Below are 22,598 nucleotides of genomic sequence, written 5' to 3' on the forward strand. Positions count from 1 at the left end.
CAAAATGTGCGTGTCTCACCAAACGCATTCAGGACGAAAGTGGAGCACAGCCAACGTCTGAGCACAATCATATTGCCCTGTTTTTTCCCCTTTGACATACCATTTTTTCCCCATAATTTTGAACTGTAAAAGGTACATTTGACAAGACTAAAAACTGGATCCATTACCAGACTTACCTACAAGGGCTACAGACAAAAGTAGTTTAAAAAAATGAAGGATGTTTTTTTTAATAAGTGATTCAGACCAAAAATAAAAGGACTTTATGAAAGCATTTTTCAATGAATATAGTATTATGAACTACTTTTTAAATCTTTAGTGTTCAGTAATTGACCGAAAATACCAAGTAACATATTAATAAAAAACACAAACACACATAATATATAATATCTATGCTTTACTACACTGTTTAACCAATAGGGGTGTCAAGACAACAATACACAAACCAAATGAGCAAGGTTATAAAACTGCAGTTAAACTAGATTAACTATAGAACTCATCACAGTAAGAAAAAGGAGGATGACAGTTAACCACTGTCAAACTTCACATAAATGTTTAATAATCAAAATGTAAAATAGCAATTGTTAACCAAGCATTCCATATTAATGCATCTTTCTAAAACTTTTTACAGCAGTTATTGGATTTCTTTACAAATGCATGAAAAATGTTCAATTTGCTATGTTCATCACATTTGTATTTCATGTCTACCTCCAATTTCACCACCTACTAGCAAATGGCAAAGTGCATTTGCTTGGCTGGCAAGAACTTTTTATTCTCTACAAAAACTTGAGCAAAGTATTACTATCGTTATTTAAAACTTATTGTTTACAACATACTTGGTCACTAATCATTATCACTGGTAAATATTAATAATACATCCTTGTATGACTAATTTTTATAATGCTGAATATAAAATGGATAAACAGCTACCTTGTACCAGGAATCACTACAAAATAATAATTAAGTGGATAAAAAATTGAGTTATTTTCATGCTATAGGAATAAGGCAAAAGACATGTGGACTCACATATCTTTTAGTTTTAGATATAAAACATGTTCTAAGCACCAATTATCGAAAAACAAGAATTAATTTACAATACATTTGACTGGTCTTGTTTACTGGCCTAGTTTAAATTACCACCAAAGATATTTTGAAACCGGTTTCACATGACCAAGAAATCATCTACAATTTCTCATCAATAAGTTTAAAACAATGTATTAAAAATTACAGGAAAATGAAAAATATGATTTGATTTTCCTCTATGCACAAGCTACCACTGACTCTGTATAAAATTCATCCACCACCAAACCCACCAAATTCACCATTCTGATTCTGAATGATATTGTTGTGGTACTTAGAAAAGGAAATTCTTACATATTCTTTATAAGAGTCTTCTTTTGGTGCTTTCATTGGTAACATAAATACACTGTTAGCTTTGCCTAAATAAAAAATGCAATAAATATAATTAAATACAAACATGTAATTCATCATCTAATTATCCATTCAGTGACATAGAATATACAAATAATCAGATAATGTAGCTGTGGTGAATAGTTAATTGGTATAGTTCATTATGTGTATATTACCAAAAGTACACTATGCAGATAAATTAAATCAAGTTACCATTTTCACAACAAGTATTTTAATCCGTAATCTCCTATCTAATTGCCTAATTGAAACTTTGCAAAATATAAATGACAAATTACGTAAATCTGGATTTTGTTTACCTTTTCCACCTTTATGTAACTTTTTGGTTCTGGTTGTAGGTCTTTTCCACTTAATTCACTGCATTCATTATCATCAAACACCAAGTTATAGCGTAGTCCATTCAGAGTTCCACCTTTCATGGTCACCACAATTCTGGCTTCACTGCATAAATAGATATGTGCCATATGTGAGTTTTCACTGGCTTACACAGCATGATAAAATATCCATATAAAACTTACCTAAACTGGCAAACTTACTGATTTGCAGAGTACAACAAGGTGACTTAACATTAATTTAATATAACTTAATCATTATCTGTGATGGTTTGAAATGGATTAGCTGCTTGAATATTACACGTACACAATAAACTTTTAAAAACTGTAAATACCTGCCCTTGCACTCTAAACTTGATATGTCAGCATTTTTTGCCTTTTCTCCACCAAAAGTTTTCTTCAGCCCACTGGCTGGCAGTAGATCATCTATTGTCACTGGGATTACTACGTAGCTATTCTTTCCTTTTGTTATCATATGCGTGCCTGCAAAAACCCAAAGGCCTTAATCCAATACTAGCATTTCTTTGATTTTCAGAACAGAAATGATATTTTTGATAAAAATTTCAATAGTGCATTAAATTACTTTATTTTCTTGAAAATTCATAAAGCTAAATATACAGTAGTTGTTGTTTTCTATAAGATAATATACATAGTTCATCATAATTTTAACATACTAGTATATACATGTAGAGTGAACACAATGACAACATATCTGACAACAATGTTTACATCAGATAAGACAATCAATCACTGATAGGTAGTCAGTGCATATTAAGTTTGCCATGTGTATGTCATGCATGTGTGAGTAGTTTAAATCTTTCAATGAGTACTTCATGAATTGGTAACTAAATGAAAGCAGGGCCGTAGCCTCCGGGGGGGCAGGGGGGGCAGCTGCCCCCCCTGGGATTTGAGGTGCAAAAAAAAAAAAATAAATAAATAAATAATAATCGCAAAGGTAAAAAAATAATTGCAAAGTTGGTATCAATTCTGTGAGAAAATGCACTCATGGCCACTAGACAATCATTCAACAATCGTGGGAGGGGGACACCCCCTCCCACAACCTCCCCCGTCGGAGGCTTCGCCCCCTCGTGTCCGCTTACTGCCCCCCCTGGCATTTTGCTCAGGCTACGGCCCTGGAAAGTATAAAGTTCTCACAATAAATCAGCTCATTCTTGTTATCATCAGATTTTCACCTAATGTAAAACAAGGACTTCAAAAGTCGTAGCTACATCATGGCCTGCATGGGCGACTACAGACTTGAAATTATCTCTAAGCATCCACACACTGTTACTCCCCCCGAGCATATACATTATTACTCCAAAGCATATTGTTCTTCACTGGTAAAAAAACTAGAGGATCAGAGAGGCAATACCGCCTCCGAATATTGTACCACCAGCTGGAGCAAGCGTATTCGTATAGACCCCCACATACACAAAATAAGGGACACAGCCACCAGTCTTTTGCTTGACAAGCTGTAAAAATGCAATCAACAAGAATTTTCAAAATATGCAAAAAAATATATCAAAAGTTCATCAAAAGGTAGGTGAAAGGTCAATTTCACAGTAAGATTGCCAGTATACACCCTGAGCTTCAGAGCTGACTTGACACTAACCTTTTCACTGTAGCCTATCTCCATCGTGTCAAGTAACCTCTGACGAAAATAGTTTGACCTAGTTTATATAAGCCAATCGAATCCATGTTTCAAAATTTTTCACCAAAGTTTGGTGAAAACGCTGATTGGTTGATCGTCAATCGGCAATCCTCGGCTGATTCCGCAAGCTTCATACTAACAACATAGTTATTGTCGAGTGCGGAGACATCCGAGTAGTTCCGAGTGGTTCCGAGTGCATAACCGTACACAAAGAAAGCATGGAGTACATCGGAATTGAAACCAGAGCAGTATGATGCCCTGCATCATTATCTACTGAGGGATGATGTATTTTGCGTGCTGCCCACAGGTTACGGCAAGTCCCTGATATTCAGCCTTATCTTTGATTGGTCCGGATTTGAACAAAGCGCGCTTTGATTCGTTCGCGTTCATTGGCTAGATCGTTCAATGAGTCATTGAGTGCGGGCTTTAAATTTGATTGGCGGGCGGCGGGAGCACTCGAATCTGGTCAGAGGTTACTTGACACGATGGAGATAGGCTACAGTGAAAAGGTTAGTGTCAAGTCAGCTCTGATGCTCAGGGTGCCAGTATATGACTTCCTATTCAACTTCAAAAGTAACTTTGGACCTATCTCTGCCAGTTTGGGAGATAAAAGGGAAGCAAAATTTTCAAAGTTCAGTTCATGGTGAAAAGTAGGTCAAAGGTCAATTTTAAGGTCACATTAAGATTGCCAGTGTATGGCTTCCTATTCAACTTCAATAGTAACTATGGACCTATCTCTTCCAGTTTTGGAGATAAAAGGGAAGCAAAATTTGCAAAGTTCAGTTCATGGTGAAAAGTAGGTCAAAGGTCAATTTCAAGGTCACATTTAGATTGCCAGTATATGACTTCCTATTCAACTTCAATAGTAACTATGGACCTATCTCTGCCAGTTTTGGATATGAAAGGGAAGCAAAATTTGCAAAATTCAGTTCATGGTGAAAAGAAGGTAAACGGTCAATTTCAAGGTCACATTTAGATTGCCAGTGTATGACTTTCTATTCAAGTTCAATAGTAACTATGGACCTATCTCTGCCAGTTTTGGAGATAAAAGGGAAGCAAAATTTGGAAAGTTCAGTTCATGGTGAAAAGTAGGTCAAAGGTCAATTTCAAGGTCACATTTAGATTGCCAGTGTATGACTTCCTATTCAAGTTCAATAGAAACTATGGACCTATCTCTGCCAGTTTTGGAGATAAAAGGGAAGCAAAATTTGCAAAGTTCAATTCATGGTGAAAAGTAGGTCAAAGGTCAATTTCAAGGTCACATTTGGATTGCCAGTATATGACTTCCTATTAAAGTTCAATAGTAACTATGGACCTATCTCTGCCAGTTTTGGAGATAAAAGGGCAGCAAAATTTGCAGAGTTCAGTTCATGGTAAAAAGTAGGTCAAAGGTCAATTTCAAGGTCACATTTAGATTGCCAGTATATGACTTCCCATTCAAGTTCAATAGTAACTATGGACCTATCTCTGCCAGTTTGGGAGATAAAAGGGAAGCAAAATTTGCAAAGTTCAGTTCATGGTGAAAAGTAGGTCAAAGGTCAATGTCAAGGTCACATTTAGATTGCCAGTATATGACTTCCTATTCAAGTCCAATAGTAACTATGGACCTATCTCTGCCAGTTTTGGATATGAAAGGGAAGCAAAATATGCAAAGTTTAGTTCATGGTGAAAAGTAGTCAGGCGGCTCAGTCCAAATTTTATCCAGAATTGTGCAAAAGATGATAACAGCATGAAATTTTCCACGATGAATGACCATTGGGTGTTTGTCAACCCCCTGATCCAAAATAGATGAACACCCAATGGTTATTCATCGGGGAAAGTTTCATGCTTTTATCATCTATTGCACAATTCTGGAAAAAATTTGGACTGAGCCACCTGACTATACCGTACTGCACATTTTGCTTTCACCACCAATATGTACTTTTTGATAGCGTAACTCGAAAACCGTTTGGAATACAAAAAAACGGAGACCACCTACAGTGTTGGGCTTTACATGCTCTACAAAATGCAAAAAAGAATGGGTCTCTAGCATTAACGGTTCCCGAATTAGAGACAGTTTTCAGTTTCGGCATCTTATGGCCGTTACTCCAGTGAAAATGCACCGATTGACCCCAAATTCACGGAGATGAAAGATGACCTGAAGGGTAACACTTTCCAATAATATTATTGGTTAAGTCTGTGTGGTGTCTGAATAACAGGGCAAAAAAATTTTTTTTCATAAAAAATATTTTTTTTTGAAAATTTTGGCCCGTTTGACCTTGAAGTAAAGGTCAAAGGTCAAATCCAAGGGCATATTTGAAATCTACACATATGACTTTTGGAAAGCCGTCTGTAGAAATTTTTCCCATAACCCCTTCCGTAGGGTAGATAATTAGCATTTAATTTTGCCATTTTTGGACAAGGGTGCATTGCAATGAGTGCCACACCCAGACCCCAATACCGGCAAAGCCCAAATTTTACGTGGAATGAGCTGAGATTATAGGTGACCTAAATCCAAGAGATGGGTACGGGGGCCCTTACTGTCTAGGAGGAGAAGCGGTAACGGTAGCCGTCCGGCGGAGCCGGCGGAGCAGGCGGAGCCGGCGGAACGATCCGGACGAGACCGAAACCATGTGTACTGCCAGCGCTAACGCTGGTGGTACAATGATTGACATAAAATATATAAAAGATTTGACTCTTTATTTCTAAAACTAACTGTGCATGTAAATATCCTGACCTGAAGGTGACATATTTTTGGAATCAACATTTAAAAACCAACTGAAGGGGAGTAGCGATGCAGGGACGTACATGTACTGATGGGGGTAACATCTTAATTATACTCGGTAACCGGGGGAGTAATTAACCTTGTACGTGGGGAAAATGATTCTTCATGCATATAATGTATCTCCCAAACTGAAATCTCATAACTGTGTTTGCTCAAAATCTGTATGTATCACACACGGGTTTTGTTGAAGAATACTTCAGTTGGAGGGAAATAGGGCGTTGCAGGTTCATAAACGGGTTAATATTTATTTATTACGTTATGGGAGTAGGGGTCAAACACTTATACAGTACATGTGTAGCTGGAAAAGTATATCATTGCTTAACTTTAAAAAGAGGGAAGTGGGAATAACCACTGATTATGAAATTTAATCTGTGTGAAGGAGGGTTCTGCAATGTTTAACTGCAATGTTACTGATATCCTTGTACAGTGAAAATAAACAGTACAGATGATAACACTGCCAAAATGTGACATATGAAGTACATCGATATATACAACAGCCAATTTGACTAGTTCATCACAGCTGATTGTGATTTGTTAAAGTGGAATGTTAGTATAATCCCTAGAATATCAAAACTAATGCTGGGATCAATGAACTTACTGTAATTCACATCAGCAATTGTTTTCTCACGCTCCCCTCCGTCTGCCATCCTTTATTTCGTCACGCCTAACAAGGTATAGCTTCACGTTCAATTGTCACCTTGTAAAGCTGATGAACATAAAAAGCCACGTGAAACGACTCTTATCACTTGGCTATCATATTGCAAAAGATAGACCAAAGTCAGTTAAAAAGTATTTTAACAAATCTAAAATATTTCACGGTTCAATAAAAAGAGGATTTGCTGATTGTAGTCAGGAGACATGCCATATCAGATCCAAATATGGTGGCCACGCGCCATCTCAGGCTAGAGATCGGCTGTCTTCTCGGGCCACATAATTTAATACCAAAATGCTTCTGTCAAAGTGAAAATGCGCAAAACCAGTTATTATCATTGCCCTCCACAGTATATCACGTTCTAATCAATGCTGTACACAGGACATCTAATACAGAGATTGTTTTGATATTTCAATAAAATTTTTAGTCCAAGACCATAGGGAGTATTTACAACCAGTTGATCTATGGACTAACTAGTCCATGGATCTAATATGGTGTGCAATTGAAAGCAACCCACATAATCCCTTACAATAATGTGATGGATTCCCTGCCTCTCAGCAGGGGCAGAACAATGAAATCTCGACACATGCTTTCAAGTGGGTCATGCCAAATTTAAACAGGTTGTGAATGCTCCCAAACTCTGAGAAGATACAGTGTAGATGCAACACAGTTCAAACCAAAACATTTAATTGTCACACCTTGCCAAATCTGTGAAACACCGTGAAAAACAAAAATAAATTCATACTTTTAAACCATACTCAGTCTGTCAAACCTGATGAAAATGCACAGAGATGAGAAATAATTTACATTTATCTTATCTATAATTTACAAATTGTCAAACTTTCTAGTGCATTGAAACAGCGAGAGTAACAATTCATGAATGCCATTGTGTGGAAAATGAAGCATAATTTATGCAAAAGACATCCTGACTTATTTAGCCAAAGTTTTTTTCACCGACTCATTTGAGTTGTTCTTTAGGTGGGTGGATTTGCTGGAGTTGTTTAGATATATTATATATATGTGAAACATGTTATGTAATGATAAATTATGTTTAATACAGTATTAAGTTTTTTCTCTGTGTCATTTGAAAGAGTTACTTTTTGTACATGGTGTTCCACAGGCAAGTAATAAAAAAGTACTCTTCATCCTCCAGACTTATGATGTGGTTTATAATTTTTTTTCAAATGGAGTTAATTGGTTAACTTTCAGCATGGCAACCAGCTTCAATATGCAGATTGTGACTACTGAATTTGTTATGATACGAATACATAAGTCTTTATAGTTTGTGTAGGAGCTGCAGCAAAGAGGCTTTGCATTCCAGCAGAAGACATGGATGGCAAGACCAATGCACTAGTAATTTCAGTATCTTTGCTGGTATCTACTCTGGTGTCCAAAATATGCATTGGCACTCAATATTAACCGCCCCATTTCATCTTTCGGCTACAAAATGATTATTTTCATTTTTCAGTTTAACAGAAATACAATCAAGATTTTTTTTCAAGGTTTTATTTGACTTTCATCTTAATCATTTTCACTTAAGGTACAGCTGAATATATTCATACACATGAAGACAATAACAGTGTAACCACCTTAAATAATTTTGCCTATTTTGAGAGTATTACTAGACACCACATAAAGGTTACATGCATGAAAAATATAGGAATTTTTCTTACCACACAGGTGCTAATTGCTTTGTTGGTTTTACCTGTGTACAGTTTTTGATGTTATTAATAAGACACTGCTACAAAAAGACACAAAACAAACAAACAATGCTCATGCATATACATAAGGCTCAAAACTTTAAGATAATATAAAGCATGGGTGGACTACCAGTAACACAGATAAGCCACTTCTACTTGTTTCTTACACAACTTAAATAAAGTTGACATGCCAAGCATAAACCAAATAAATCTCTCGTTAGCCAAAAGAGTAGCTTTGAAACTGCAACTTTTTCAATTTTTGGTCGTCCTGTTCATGAGGGTCAGTTAAATGACAAAGCACTGTGCACATATTGCTTTATCATCACTCTTACTCCCAAATATGGATGTATAGCTGCCCATGCAATTGCACTTATTCACATGAAACTGCTTAGGAATATTTACAGCACAGAAAGAAAGCAGCAAAATTTGTTACTATATAATTAAGGCAACATGAAATAATGTCCTTTGGTATTTATCTCAGTTATACAACTTGAAACTACGTGGCAAAAATTGGACATGAATCTCCAAAATCAGAAAACCAGTTGTAATCATAAAACTTGAAACCAATCATTTTCCCTAATGTGTTAAAATACTTTAAAAACAAGTACCACTAACATGGCCAAGAATCTCAGAAATTCACCTATAATATCATATACATAAATCAAAGCTTAGCACTAACCTGAGAATTGAAAAGGTGCAAGTAGAGCAGAAAAGAACCAAACTTAACATATTGCAGGAAGTAGATTTCTAATTTTTCTCATGTCATTGGGCTCTATAGTCATAATCACCAACGTGAAGTGCAGGATTGATGAGGGGATTCCTTTGTCAGAGCTTGAACAACAACGTGGAAAAAAAAACACACACACACACAAGAGTGCACTGTAGTTACATTTAGATTATTGGCCAATTTCAGTTAATGCACTCAGTCAGCTTAACAAAATGTTAGCAATTAAATGTGCATGATAAAACTTTGACCAGAAAGTTCAAATATCACTATAATAAAAAACTTTTCCATTTATTACACACATGTGGATATATTCTATTTATGCTCTAACAAACACTTAAGACAACACTATGATGTAAAAATAGAGATCTTTGGTGAATTTCTTTAAAGTGAATCCGTTTCATCCTAAATGATCCCCAAACCTGCCTCTTAAAAATGCAATTAATCTGTAAGGTGGCAGCTAATATTATACAGATCAATCTGTTTGTGCACAATGTAGAAGCACCCTAATCCCATATATAAATATACATACATATAATAAACTTAGCAAGTATTAAGCCACAACCATTGAAAAAAAAATAGTGAAATATACATACATGAAACACACAAGGCTCTGTTGACACTGGTTTAAATACAAATCAACGTACATTTATGTCTAACATAAGATTTATTCTAAAAAAAAAAGAGATACTTAACCAAATTTACTAGGTTCACTAGATTCACTAGGAACATCTCACAAACAGGAATTAAAACAAGCCATCCATCCGAATCCCTACTGAAACACCTTTACGACACTTTTCCAAATAATTTTTCTTCTGGGGAGGGCATTCCACAAAAAAGTGAATTTGAGTCATATCAGTGATGCACACATTTTGTGTAACATATGGATAGCTGTTTTATAAATTATATTGCTTTCTAATTACTGTTGATTTCTTTCCACATTGAAGGGTACTATAGTTTAAAAAAGAAAATATAATTAGGGGTTAAGTCAGATTTATGCTAATATTTCACAAAATGTGTCACTGACTTGACACAAAGATGGTTTTTAGTGGAATGACCCTTGGTGTATTACATGATGCTGTAATGCTGTTGGCAAAATTGAAATAACATAAAACTAATAATAACAATAATATATTTGTTCCAAAAATTGAGTGATTTTTTTTCACTAAAACATCAGCAAACAAAAATAACAATAACATTGCATCCCTCAAGCTGTAAGATGCAACTTGCAAGATTATTTAGTCACCATTAACCATAAGGTGATGCTTCTCAACCAATATCCCCAACCTATTTTAGCTTCCCTAGCAAGCTTAAGTCTGAAAAGGTGTCCGTGTTTCTTTGTGCTTCTAACATTTCACTCAACAGTTCACAAACTGGAAACAAACCACTGCTCTTAATATTGTACACTAGAATCTGGCCTTCATGCGCAATGCGTCCAAGTGATGAGAGAAGCAGTAACAGATGTGCTGAGCGAGCTGGGATGTTGGGTGCAGTGTAAGTCACATAGTCATGCAGGGTTTTCATGTACTTCTCCTGGATTTGTCGAAGCTTACTTTTTTCTTCTAATCCTAAAACTTTGTCTAAAAACAAAGATGTTAAATTAGTACTTATGCATTATCAACTGCAATGCAACCTTATCTTGTTAAAAACATAAAACTTCATATTGAAAACTTATAAATATTTCGAGAAGTATTTAAAACTACAAATTCTTTAGCAAAATACAAAAAGACATGATGATGCTTCCGGCAGATAAAATACTTCAATGAAAAACAAAATACTCCAAGTTGACACATTCTCATGAATGCCACATTTATTAATTTCTAAACTATTATTTTTATTATTTAATATTCTTCTGTAAAATTAATCCTTTATAAATATTAAAAATGCTTCAAACAATTATCCGAATATTTTTAATTTGCTCAAATATTCAAAAATGCTTTAAGACTTATCCTAAAGGTGGATTTAGAATGAAAGGCATAGACCTGCATACATATCTCACCTGGATTAAACAGAGTGAGAGCCATCAACAATACATATTCCTCTTTGGTCACTTTAAGCTCTCTGAGGCGTTCTACAAATGACATCATTTGGGCACCATAACCCTTGAACCCCATCGCATTTACCATTTGACTGAAAAATGTTAATTCCCCAATTTAATTTTTCAAACATGAAAACTGAAGGCAAATATTATATATCATACATATTTTCTATTTATTTTCCGATCCAATCTTACACTATTGAAGCAGCAGGAAGATGACATTGCCTCTTTGACCAATGTTAAGATGACCCTATGAATTAAATCATTTTAGTTGCAAGTTAACTCTACCATCAAAATAACATCATAAATACTATTAACCTTAAGCACTGGAGCTGTAAAAAAAAATGAGAACTAGAAAGCTGGTGCACCTACATGTCAATGATAAAGTTTGGTCCTATATACAGCTTTCCAGGGAAAGGTATACATCTATATGTAAATCTGAAGAAGCAGGTTTCAAACCAGCTGCATTCCAGAAGATGAACTTGGTCATTCAGAGTCAAACTGCAATACTCTGAAAAAGTACAGAACTATTAGAGCTAGCAGCAGAGAAATGTCAACTGATACTTCAGCTTGGCTTAAAGAACTGACAAGGCTTTGTAAAAAATGGCAATAAGTGGGTCATTTCTTTATAACATTCACAAAAGTATAACTCACCTTTCAAAAAAATTTTTTTACAACACGACAGCATTAATGACTGATTATGATCAATTTTATGATACAAAAATTATGTCATACCAGGAACTTGTTTTGCCCAGTTAATGTTGTTGATGAGCTCTTTGTCAACACAGCTTATCGCTGGCATCAGATACTGCTCTAGAGTTGTGTTTTCACTGAAATTGACAGCTAAATCTGGTGCATGTGGCTCAATTTCCACCAACTTTGAGACCAACTGTAAAGCTTGTGGGATTGCTTTAGAATCCTCTTCTATGCTCTTTGTTGGGGTAACACAAGGCTGAGGACTAAATGATTTCGCGGATCCAGAAGAAAATGTTTCCTTTGATAACTAGAAAAAATTTTTGCACATAACATATACATTACCTCATTTTAATAAATTTGAAATAAATGTTATAATATGATAAGAAATCAATGAAGTTTTAATCACTGTCTTATTTACTAGGTTTTTACTTCACTCTACTCAGGGATGTGAAGACTGATTGCTGGACATTGACAAGTTTTGGGACTGGTTACTAACTAAATGACACTTAAAGTTACAAATGTATAAAATAGGTAAATTGCATTCTGTTTTCATTAAAATTACATCCTTTAAATATTCCACAAAATTCCATCAACTGCATACAAAAAGTGCCAAAGATTACTTTAACAAACCTTTTTTGCACTGTTTCCTGTTCCATCTTCTGATTTTCTTTTCACTGCAGTTTTGGACTTATTCCCTGATCGTGATTTTATAGCTAAAAAAAAAACGTTAACTAGAAAGCAAAGATAATTTCAACAGATATTTTTTATACCTACAGTCTATGTCTGTCAGACCACAGCCAGTAACATTACCTCATCAAATAATTTTGATCTACTGTTTTATACAACAAAGTGACTTTCTCATTCAAAATTGTAATAATATAGTATGTAAATCATTGTGAACATCAAAACTGTTGATAAAACCAGAATGCAAACAATGGAAATCACATCTAAAAATGTCAACCACTTACAAGTTTTGCACATTCCTGCTTCATTGCACTTTCGCAAGCGACATGCTTGACAACTCTTTCTCCTTTGTTTGTCTATCATACAAGTGTTTGTTGCCGGGCAAACATAATCCACATGACCTAGAATGTCATAATTGATAATCCACCAACTTAAATTAAGTTGAAATTAAGTTAAAATTTTAATAAGAATTCTATTTATCATATTTCTTATATAGGTCAGCTGTTTACTATGTTATATGGAATTATAGTATTCAAGTTCTTATTCAAGACAATGTCTGGTATGTAGCTGAAATAATACCTTGAATGCTTCTTTTGAAGAAAGCTTTGCAGCCCTCACAAGACCATACTCCATAGTGGAACCCAGAAGCAACATCATTACACACTGCACAAAGATGACCAGATGACCTTAAGCCTAAAACAAGAAATAAGTAAATAAATGAACGTAAAAACATGCTACGCAATCAATGAGTTTTATTAATTACAGTGTACATTCTTATCAACAATTTTTTTAAATGTTAAAATCAATAGGAAAAGTTAAAATCTGCAATAAGATTCTGTAAACAGGCTTTTTTGCATAAAAGGTTAATGATAACTTTGAACCATGCTCTATATATCATAGGACATCCAACATATTCTCTTTGACATATATGCCCAGGCCAAACTTACTGTTCAAACTCGTATTTTCTGTCTGCCCGCTCTGACTGGCCTCTGAACTCTGTACCGGGTTTGGAGGAGACGATTCTTCCTTCGTCAGATGATTCGGCTGCATGGCATCATTGCTTTGATCCCGACTGTCTGCAGGCCGGCAAGGAAGCTGGCCGTTGTCATTTGATTGAACAGCACTGTGCCTGATCAAGGGCTGGTTAGCTTGGTGATAACCTGTGGCCTGTTGTCTATGTGAATCCCCAGTCACATGTGTAGCTCTGAAATACATAAGCACCTTTTCATTATTCATCATAAATACAATTACTGACTTAAAAATGAGGCCATTGTGTCATTTTCAATCACAACAAATCAGAATGCCATAAGAATACTTGTATATACCTGTAATAAAAATACAATCAAAAGAAGAAAAAAAAATGGGATGATATCATTTCAGTTACTCCGGCTAACAACTCTCTTTCCTGATTCAAGCTCATTAGCCTATGGTCAAAACCATTGCAACATTCTTAACAATCATAAAGAGTTAACGACCCACCAAAACAATTTTGAGGGCGTCACACAATTTGTTTACATAAGTAATTTAGGTGTCAAAAGAATGCCACATACCCATGACAGTGAGCTTCCAGTACCGCAAACAGCTCTTCCATACGTTATTTTCCCAACACAGGGTCAAACTATTGATATCTTGTCCCAACAAAAATAACAACCATGTTATCCTCTTTGGTGATATATATAGTTTGGGTTTGCTCTTCCGTTTAAAATCCAAACCATTGTGCTGCGAGATACTGTCCAAACCCTCACCAAAATGGCTTTACGGGCTCACAGCAGTGAACTCATTACCTTGACCCAGTTTCTAATACCGTAAACAAATCTCATTGCAGCGGTTGTGTTTTTGGCGCAACTGTAGCATTCTAAGTTGTCCTGTACGTGTATTTGTTAATATAGTTAGGAGCATATCGTATTTTATTTCAGGAAAAAATATAAACCGGTAACTGTACTCAAACTCTCCATTCGTACATGAACTCATGTGCCTTGTTAACTGTGTTAAAAGAAGTTCTTTAAATGAAAATAAGCAAATAATTCTATGGAAAATATTCACAACATTTCCAAAAATTTATACTCACATTTGTGAATCTAGAACTGAGCTTGGAGTCCGGTATTGATGGCCTTCACTTTTCACACATATTTCCTGCTCTTTTGTATCACCATGTTTCTTGCCAAAGCTTTCTGTATCTGTCACAGCCAAGTCTTTCAATTCACAGTCTTTCTCATAGGGAGTAGAAATGCTTTGCAGAGAATGTGAATATCTATGGGTGTTTGACTTCTCAATTGCATTTAAATAAGACGATTTTTGTTCATCTGTTTCAAAGCAATGGAAACTTGGGTCTCTTTTGTTTTTATTCATGGACTCCAATTTCACATCCTTCATAGTCCCTGGTGTGAAAAACTTGTCTGTTAGTGGTGACTTGTGAGTATGAGATAAATGAACAATTTCTGAAAATGGAGACATTTTTTCCCTTTCTTCACTGGGAAACAAGTTTGTCTCAGTGCCTTTCAGTTCATGAATTAAATTTTTTATACTTTGTTCAGCAAAACCACTGTTATGGACTAGGTTAGGAGAAGAATTAGTGACATGTTTGTCTGAGTCAGTGTCATGATTTCCAAAGAGCAGGCCCTTCAAAGGTTGTTTCTTCATGTTTTCTACATGTTTGTCTTTTCTTAGATCTATAGGTGCTTCCAAGCTATCATCAGAATTTTCAGTCATTGTGGAATGATACATTTCATTTCTCTGCTCCTGTTCTTTCATCAAATCTGCCAGCCAAAATTCCTTCCCATTCTTTGGTCTTTTTGGTGGCGGCATTTTGGTTCGCCCTTGTGTCAAATGCCGTAATTCAAAGTGTGGAACTTTAAGCTGAAATTAATCACTTAAATAGTGAAAAATGGAGAAAAATATTTGAAAAATATAATAAATGTAAATACACTTCTACCATTATATGCAAGCTACAGACTACACAGCACTACTGACATAAATTTAGTACAGACATGGAGGAGGAAAAAAATTAAGTCTCAGGTTCAGTGGCAGCTATGAGAGGTTTAAAACAATTTGCATGAAAATCTCATAAATTTTCAATTCAAAATTTAAAATCCGAATATCAAAAAATATTTCTACTTAACAAAACTTCCTTGCAACTTAAAGGGATAACAACTGTTCACAAGTTATATATATTCCACTATAAATGCATTGTAAACAGCTCATAGAAATATAATAATTATCATTTTACCACCAAAAAAGGTGTTGAACACAATCATTCTGGAATTTGTGTTTGCCATCACACCACGTGACCTCTATAGATGGCTACACTCTGTAATAATCTCTTATGAGAATATTACAGAAAAGCAAACTTTTTAGAAAAAAAAAAAACAGGGACTAACTTTGAAGGTGGGAATGGATTAATTAACCATTGGTAAGTATGGGAAAATTGTCCTTTATCCTAGGAAAATCCATTTTTTTGGTCAAAATGAACAGTTGTGATCCCTTTAAAAGTATACAAAAATATAGTCAAGCAGTTTATGGAGTAAACTAGAAAAATCAAGCACAAACAACAAAGGGAATAGTTCACATCTTTAAAAATTAAAATTCAAACAAAAAATAAGAGTAACAATGCAATTAATAAATAAATCAACAAATATGAAGCACAAATTCAAAAATATACAGGACTGTATGAGGGTGTACTGTTAAATCATCGAAAAAAGCATCGAAAAAATAGTCTGTTACTGTAAATTTTTATTTTTTTAAAAAAAAATTAATTTTTTTGAAATCAAATTCTTAAAATGGGAACTTTCCCATTGAATGGTAGCAGCAAATAGACAGCAAAGCTGACACATATACAGACACAATACAGGAAACAAGGCAGCAAAGCTGACAAATGTTCAGACATTCAGAAAAGAGTGCACCAAATAATGTTTTGGCCAATTTTGATGCACTATTGCCTAATGCTTTAAAACGACATAATCACTCTTACCCTCTGACATTATGTACTACAGGTAACATGGATATTAAAAAACTAGCAAGTTATTCAGTTTCTATGCTATAAAAGCCACTGAAAATGCTAATGTGTGAAAAAATATTCAAACAAACAAAAAAAGAATAATTACCGTAAATAAAAATGCTGATTTTCGAAAGCAATCTGCCTCTTTACCAAACAAAGCCACTCAGTAAATTTAATGTAAAACAAAAATATAGTTTGGCAGTAATGGGGCAAACATAACCAAAATTGTGCAAAAAAATAAAAAATAAAAATAAATATATAAAATAATAATAATAAAATTAAAAAAATAATAATAATAACAGTAAATATAAACCAATTGTACAGATTTTCGAAAGCAACCTGCCTCTTTACCAAACAAAGCCACTCAGTAAATTTAAAGTAAAACAGTTTGGCAGTTATGGGGTGAACATCAACAAAATTGCCCAAAAATCCAGAATAATTACCATAAATGTAAACCGATCGCCACAATTTTCAAACAGAACCTGCTTCTATGCCAAACAAAGCCACTCAGTAAATCTAAAGTAAGACAAAAATATTATTTGAAAGTTATGGGGCGAATGTCGGCAAAATTGTGGAAATGACCAGAATAATTATTGTAAATGTGAACGGATCATGCCCATTTTCGAAAGCAACTTGCTTCTTTACCAAACAAGGCAATTTAGTAAATTTAAAGTAAAACAAAAATACGGCAGTTATGAGGCAAATGTCATGTGTCCGACAGCGACAGCGATGGCAAGGACAGGGATAGACAGATTGATCAGAATATATGCAGACACTTACAGTATATAAAAATGAAAATTGGTGTACCCTTTTGTTCTTTTTTTATACAGAAAAAGCATTACAAATGCAAAATATATTTTAATGATTTCAAAATTATGTAACTGAAAGACCGACGCTTTTTTCCATTGAAAAGATCGAATCTATAACGTATTATGTTTGGGCCATGAAAACATGCTCTAACTGAAAACAAGCAATAGGTTAATTTATGTGAAAATTTCTGTAAAATGCCAAGAAAAATACTGTTATAAGCACAGATTTTCAAAGTCTGTAGGTAGATAAAATGAACAATGATAAATTCCTAAATAGCTTTTGCAGGGACGACGCATTGAGAGGCGTGTGAGAAGCGGAGAGACCATTACAGGATTAAGCAGTCTTCCTTTCATGTAGGTCCACCATATTTAGGTTGTGGCCTAGCTAGCACTCAGCTCTTCTCATTCTGAATGGCCTCTAAGGAAGCTCTATACTCACACTTGCAGCTGTAGCTGCAAAAAATGTGTATCTTTTTCTTACTGAATAAATGATAAATATACCATCTGGTTAAAAATAATAAACCTGCAGTGACTGTAAGAGGACATTAATAACAGATGATCCGAGGATCTACAAATCCACGGATCATATATGGTGGACCCAACATGAAAGAAGAGCCAACTAATCCACTGATGGCATCCCTGCCTCCACACGCGCCATTAAACATATTAAATCACTGCTCCGAGGTTTAATTGCTAGACCCCTGCAAGGACAGCACATGTGGAGGCAGGAAGACCATCAGTGGATTAGTCGGCTCCTTTCTGTATACCCTGTTACTTCATCAAATGAAGTTAGACACAATTCAATGAAACCATTTTATGTACATCATTTTGGTTGATGGCAAAACTGAAAATGGATATTTATGAAAAACAGTACTTTTAAGTACAAATCATAATATCACACTCATTGATTTCTCTTGTGGCTTTTACAACAATTAGTAGGTATATACAAAGATGTTGACAACAAAATCTTTATCAGTCCAGTTAAATAAGGACATGACTACTGAGTAGACCTTGGTAATGTACAAATCCCTATGTTATTTACGTAAGTGGCCTGCCTTCTACTGGGTCACATGAGGTAAGAGGTTGAACAAGGTACTCCGACTTCATCAACAGGATATCAATACAACAACATGTATTGGTGATCACAGATTTGAAAGAAATGTACTAGTAATAAACTGTCATTAAGTAGTTCATAGAAAATCTGATATTTCCGATGTTTATCATGACATATGACGGAATCACAACTTCAAGAAATATAGACAAAGGGATTTGGCTTCTTTAATAATTGCCCAATCTATTTTTAAAGCATAATTAGTGCAGCAGCTAAGGATACTTTCCCACCAGCTGTACCGTTCAGTTTATCACATAACATGAGTAACACAGGCAGTTCACAGAAAACATAAAACAGCAACTCATATGACCAATCTTATGACACATAAAAGTATATTTGTAAAATCTATCACAGACATTTGGCCTACAGTGTGACGTACACGCAGGTGAACAGGGCATGGAAAATGAGAGTGAAATAAAAAAGATACAAATCTGACTGCAGAGTCAACTGACAGCAATTTTCTTAGCACTCTGACCCTTCAGTCACTGGTACCATAACAATCATATTTTGAGACTAGTACGGTTAGTGAACACTGCACCATTAGAAAACATGAGAGAAATAAGATTTCTGTGATATATGAGTCAAAGAGACTGTACACCTATTAAGTAAGCTTAGTTGTAATTTTTTAACACCAAAAGGTGTCAAATCATCTTTTTTTTCCAATCATATTTTGGTTTTATTGCATGTGTACCATATTTTGTTATTAATGCAGTGACCAGGCCACATCTTTGGACTTTGAAAAAAATCAATAATCACCTGTAAAATGTAAGAGACATGTTTACTTGGTTGTTGATATAAGAGAATGTGCAACTGGTGCAAAAAGGTTGCACGTAGTCATCATATCTCTGTCATCTTGAAACAGACGACCTATTAATATGCCATCTCCCATATCTAAACACCAGACCAATGACCTTTTATATCCATTATATAATACACACCACCACTGAAACACCATTGAAAGGACACTGATATTACCAGTAAGCCCAGTGACTACTGAAAGGGCAACAAACGGTCATTGAACCTGCACTGGCCGCCATTAGATGTCAAACAGGGTTACAGGGACCCCAGTTATGAAAAGTTTTATTGTTCTGAGAGGTTGTTTGTATCAATTCAACATGTTTGCAAATTTAACAAAACAATGGTACGCATGCAATATGTACATTTGATGTGTTTATAGGTTCCTAACAGTGTGTTACTGAGGGTTTTCAAAGCTTCCACATGCAATACAGTTCATAAAGTTGAAATTGAGTAACAGCTAGTGCTTTGGGCAAATAGGTCACAAGGTAAGAAGGTTGCATTGTACCCATCTTCAAAAGCTGGTTACTCAATTTTCATAACTTGGAGGTCTGCGCATTTCAGATATATTCTGCTGTTAATATATGGCTTATGAGGGAGATATTTTGCACTAAGGCTTATGATTATAACAGTCACTATAATTTCATTTCTAGGCCTGTGATTAATCAGGCACAAAGACCAGTTCCAATTTCTACATGTGCTGGTATATATCAAAATTTTCCTGCTGTGAATTTATTTTCACTACATTTGATACAATATTTTTTGCATTTCTAAATATTTCAATTATTAATTTTGTGTGAGTGTGTTTGTGTGTGTATTTTTTGTATTTCAAATACTTCATTTTAGATAAAATATTCATGGAAGATAGCTGGGACTATTGCTATTGATAAATAAATGTTTATAAGAGTATGGAGACCTCTGAGCATACTACATATATATCAACCGTGTTTTGTGGATGGTTTTTGATGGCCTACTAGGAGGTTGCAATTTTATAGAAAGTTATTTTATGGAAGTTAATGGGTAAAACAAAATGTTTATCATAATGTATACCCCATATGAAAAAATAAAATAAAGATATGAGATGCTTACAATTTTATAAAGTTATTCATCCCTCTCCACCAATTCAGTGTCCTTTGTTTTGTTTTTTTTTTTTTTGCACCCATTATCAATTCACTCATTTTTGGGTATACTGGCTATTAAAAAACATTTTTTTAGGAATTTGGACTGACTGTCAAACATGGTAAAATGAATACATCAGCATATACTAGTATTTGTCATCCAAACAAGTTATTTATTGTAGTTCCAACATTTTCAATTCATTGTTACACCCTTTTCAACATATTATGGATATTGTGATCGCGTTGCAATTTAGTGCATCTTATTTTTTAACAGGGAAGGGGGGGGGGGGGGTAAATTTTGACCAGCCATGGACTAATCTACAGAGTACAGTATGAAAATCATGGTTAAATTTTCTGTTAACATTTGATATCCATTATGTGTGCTTATACATCGGTTTTTCGGTAATGGCTGTACGGTATTCTAAAATTGTTTTCTGTTATTTTAGATTCATTTAAACAGCCGAGTGTTAACTGAGTAATACAAATGTACTGTACTGTATATTATCTGATACATGTATAAACATTTGTATGCTCGTAAGTTTATAAGACTGTCATCAACCTACCTACGCTGTGTATAATGGTTTTATAACCTAAATAATAATCTACATTCATATAAAGGATAACAAAGATGTGTCTGAAATTGGTCGCTGTCCAAAATGTCATTGTTCGTTAGCAATAAAAAAACTTACCTGATTCTGTTAATGGTACGTTTCTGTTGAAAATGGCTGCATTTTCTCGTCTTTTGCTTCTGATTCGTCTTCCAAGCGTTAAACACTAATTTTATACAAATAAAACCTGAATGCACTAACAGTACGCAGTCTCCAAACTAGTATCTAGAGCCTTCGTACTCGCTCGTCCTTCAACTATATTACAATGCCTTGTACTTGGGCCTAGAATATAGTGCTCTTAGGTCATGACGTCAGGTCAGGTTGACCCGGTCAATGCCCGCTCTAGATTCAAGTAGGCTCTAGATGATAAACATCGTCTGACACTACTGTCGATCTTGTGATCATCGTTTTCGATTTCCTAGCATGCTAAGAGACAGTACAGTATTTTAATTCGTTTGGTTTAATTCAGATGACATACTCCTTTTATCTTTCAATTTCACTGTCTAGAACTGTTTGACATTTCCGCACTTAAAGCAAATATGCCACCAGAGTGCGCACATATCACTTGTGTCTGGTTGGCTAACACGGCATACCTCCAGCTATTGGTCTCTTTATGAATCTCATGGCTGCTATTGCTTGTGACAGTGATTAATAGTCTTATGTCGACGGTCTGCAAAAGATAATTCACGGTTCTCTCAAATAAGCAGAAGTGTAACAATATACATAGAATTTAATAGTATATAATTATATGAGATATTTTTTATTAGTCAGAATATATTTGAAAATCACTGCAATCTAAAAGGAATTACAATAACTGGCGTTAGTAAAAATAAACATTTTATGGCATATTAAAGCAGTTTAAACAATGACATATTTACTAGTGCTTCCTGTTTACTGGACTTGTACATCTGGCAAACTATATTTTTAATAAATAAACTGTCTAAAATGTCTTAAAATGGTCCACTATGTTCATTTTGTTCCCATGAAAAGTTTATTTTAAAACGCTGACAATTTTACTATTTTAGGCCTATGTACATGTAGGGCACCAATTTTAAAAATCAAATAAAAGAAAAGAATGCACTTATCAAAAATATCATTAAAGTTTACGAATGGCACCAAATCAAGAGACACGGCGATAGGATTCAACTATTGAAGTATAACTGTTGTAGGCCTACTTCCATGATCCTAGCTAGGGCACTGAAATGAAAAAAAAAATCCTTTGGTTTTGTCTCGTTAAAGGCTTAATTTATTTATTATTGTTATTGATATTTTGTGCGGGGGAGGATGGGCAGGCAGGGCCGTAGCCTCCGGGGGGGCAGGGGGGGCAGTTGCCCCCCCCTGGGATTTGAGGTGCAAAAAAAATAATCGCAAAGGTAAAAAAAAAATTGCAAAGTTGGTATCAATTCTGTACGTGAGAAAATGCACTCATGGCCACTAGACAATCATTCAACAATCTGTTTACAAAGGTGTACTGTTTTTAGCCAACTCACTTCATGC

The 22,598-nt window shown here is 34.8% G+C and overlaps 2 protein-coding genes across 4 annotated transcripts; both read right to left on the reverse strand.

The window, feature by feature from the left end:
- Positions 1-379: 379 nt before the first annotated feature.
- Positions 380-7,041, reverse strand: LOC106160854 (uncharacterized). The gene is made up of 4 exons (XM_013537620.2): positions 6,771-7,041; positions 2,093-2,240; positions 1,725-1,866; positions 380-1,436 (listed from the first exon to the last, which is right to left on the reverse strand). Exons 1-4 carry the CDS (start codon positions 6,817-6,819, stop codon positions 1,404-1,406), a joined length of 372 nt encoding a protein of 123 aa, XP_013393074.2. The 5' UTR covers positions 6,820-7,041; the 3' UTR covers positions 380-1,403.
- Positions 7,042-9,012: 1,971 nt separating this feature from the next.
- LOC106169611 (estrogen receptor) lies at positions 9,013-21,406 on the reverse strand. 3 transcript variants are annotated; one of them, XM_013549123.2, is made up of 10 exons: positions 21,183-21,406; positions 14,735-15,535; positions 13,614-13,870; positions 13,246-13,359; positions 12,951-13,067; positions 12,613-12,695; positions 12,022-12,289; positions 11,659-11,797; positions 11,248-11,378; positions 9,013-10,828 (listed from the first exon to the last, which is right to left on the reverse strand). In XM_013549123.2, exons 2-10 carry the CDS (start codon positions 15,469-15,471, stop codon positions 10,536-10,538), a joined length of 2,139 nt encoding a protein of 712 aa, XP_013404577.2. In that variant the 5' UTR covers positions 15,472-15,535; positions 21,183-21,406; the 3' UTR covers positions 9,013-10,535. The 3 variants fall into 3 exon arrangements, with proteins under 3 accessions (XP_013404577.2, XP_013404576.2, XP_013404578.2); XM_013549122.2 differs by having other exon boundaries at positions 14,735-15,522; positions 21,183-21,405; XM_013549124.2 differs by lacking the exons at positions 14,735-15,535; positions 21,183-21,406 and adding an exon at positions 14,217-14,465.
- Positions 21,407-22,598: the final 1,192 nt, after the last annotated feature.

Source organism: Lingula anatina, chromosome 2 (genome assembly GCF_051362555.1).
Source record: "Lingula anatina isolate TDL-2025a chromosome 2, LinAna3.0, whole genome shotgun sequence".
In the NCBI taxonomy this organism is placed as follows: domain Eukaryota; kingdom Metazoa; phylum Brachiopoda; class Lingulata; order Lingulida; family Lingulidae; genus Lingula; species Lingula anatina.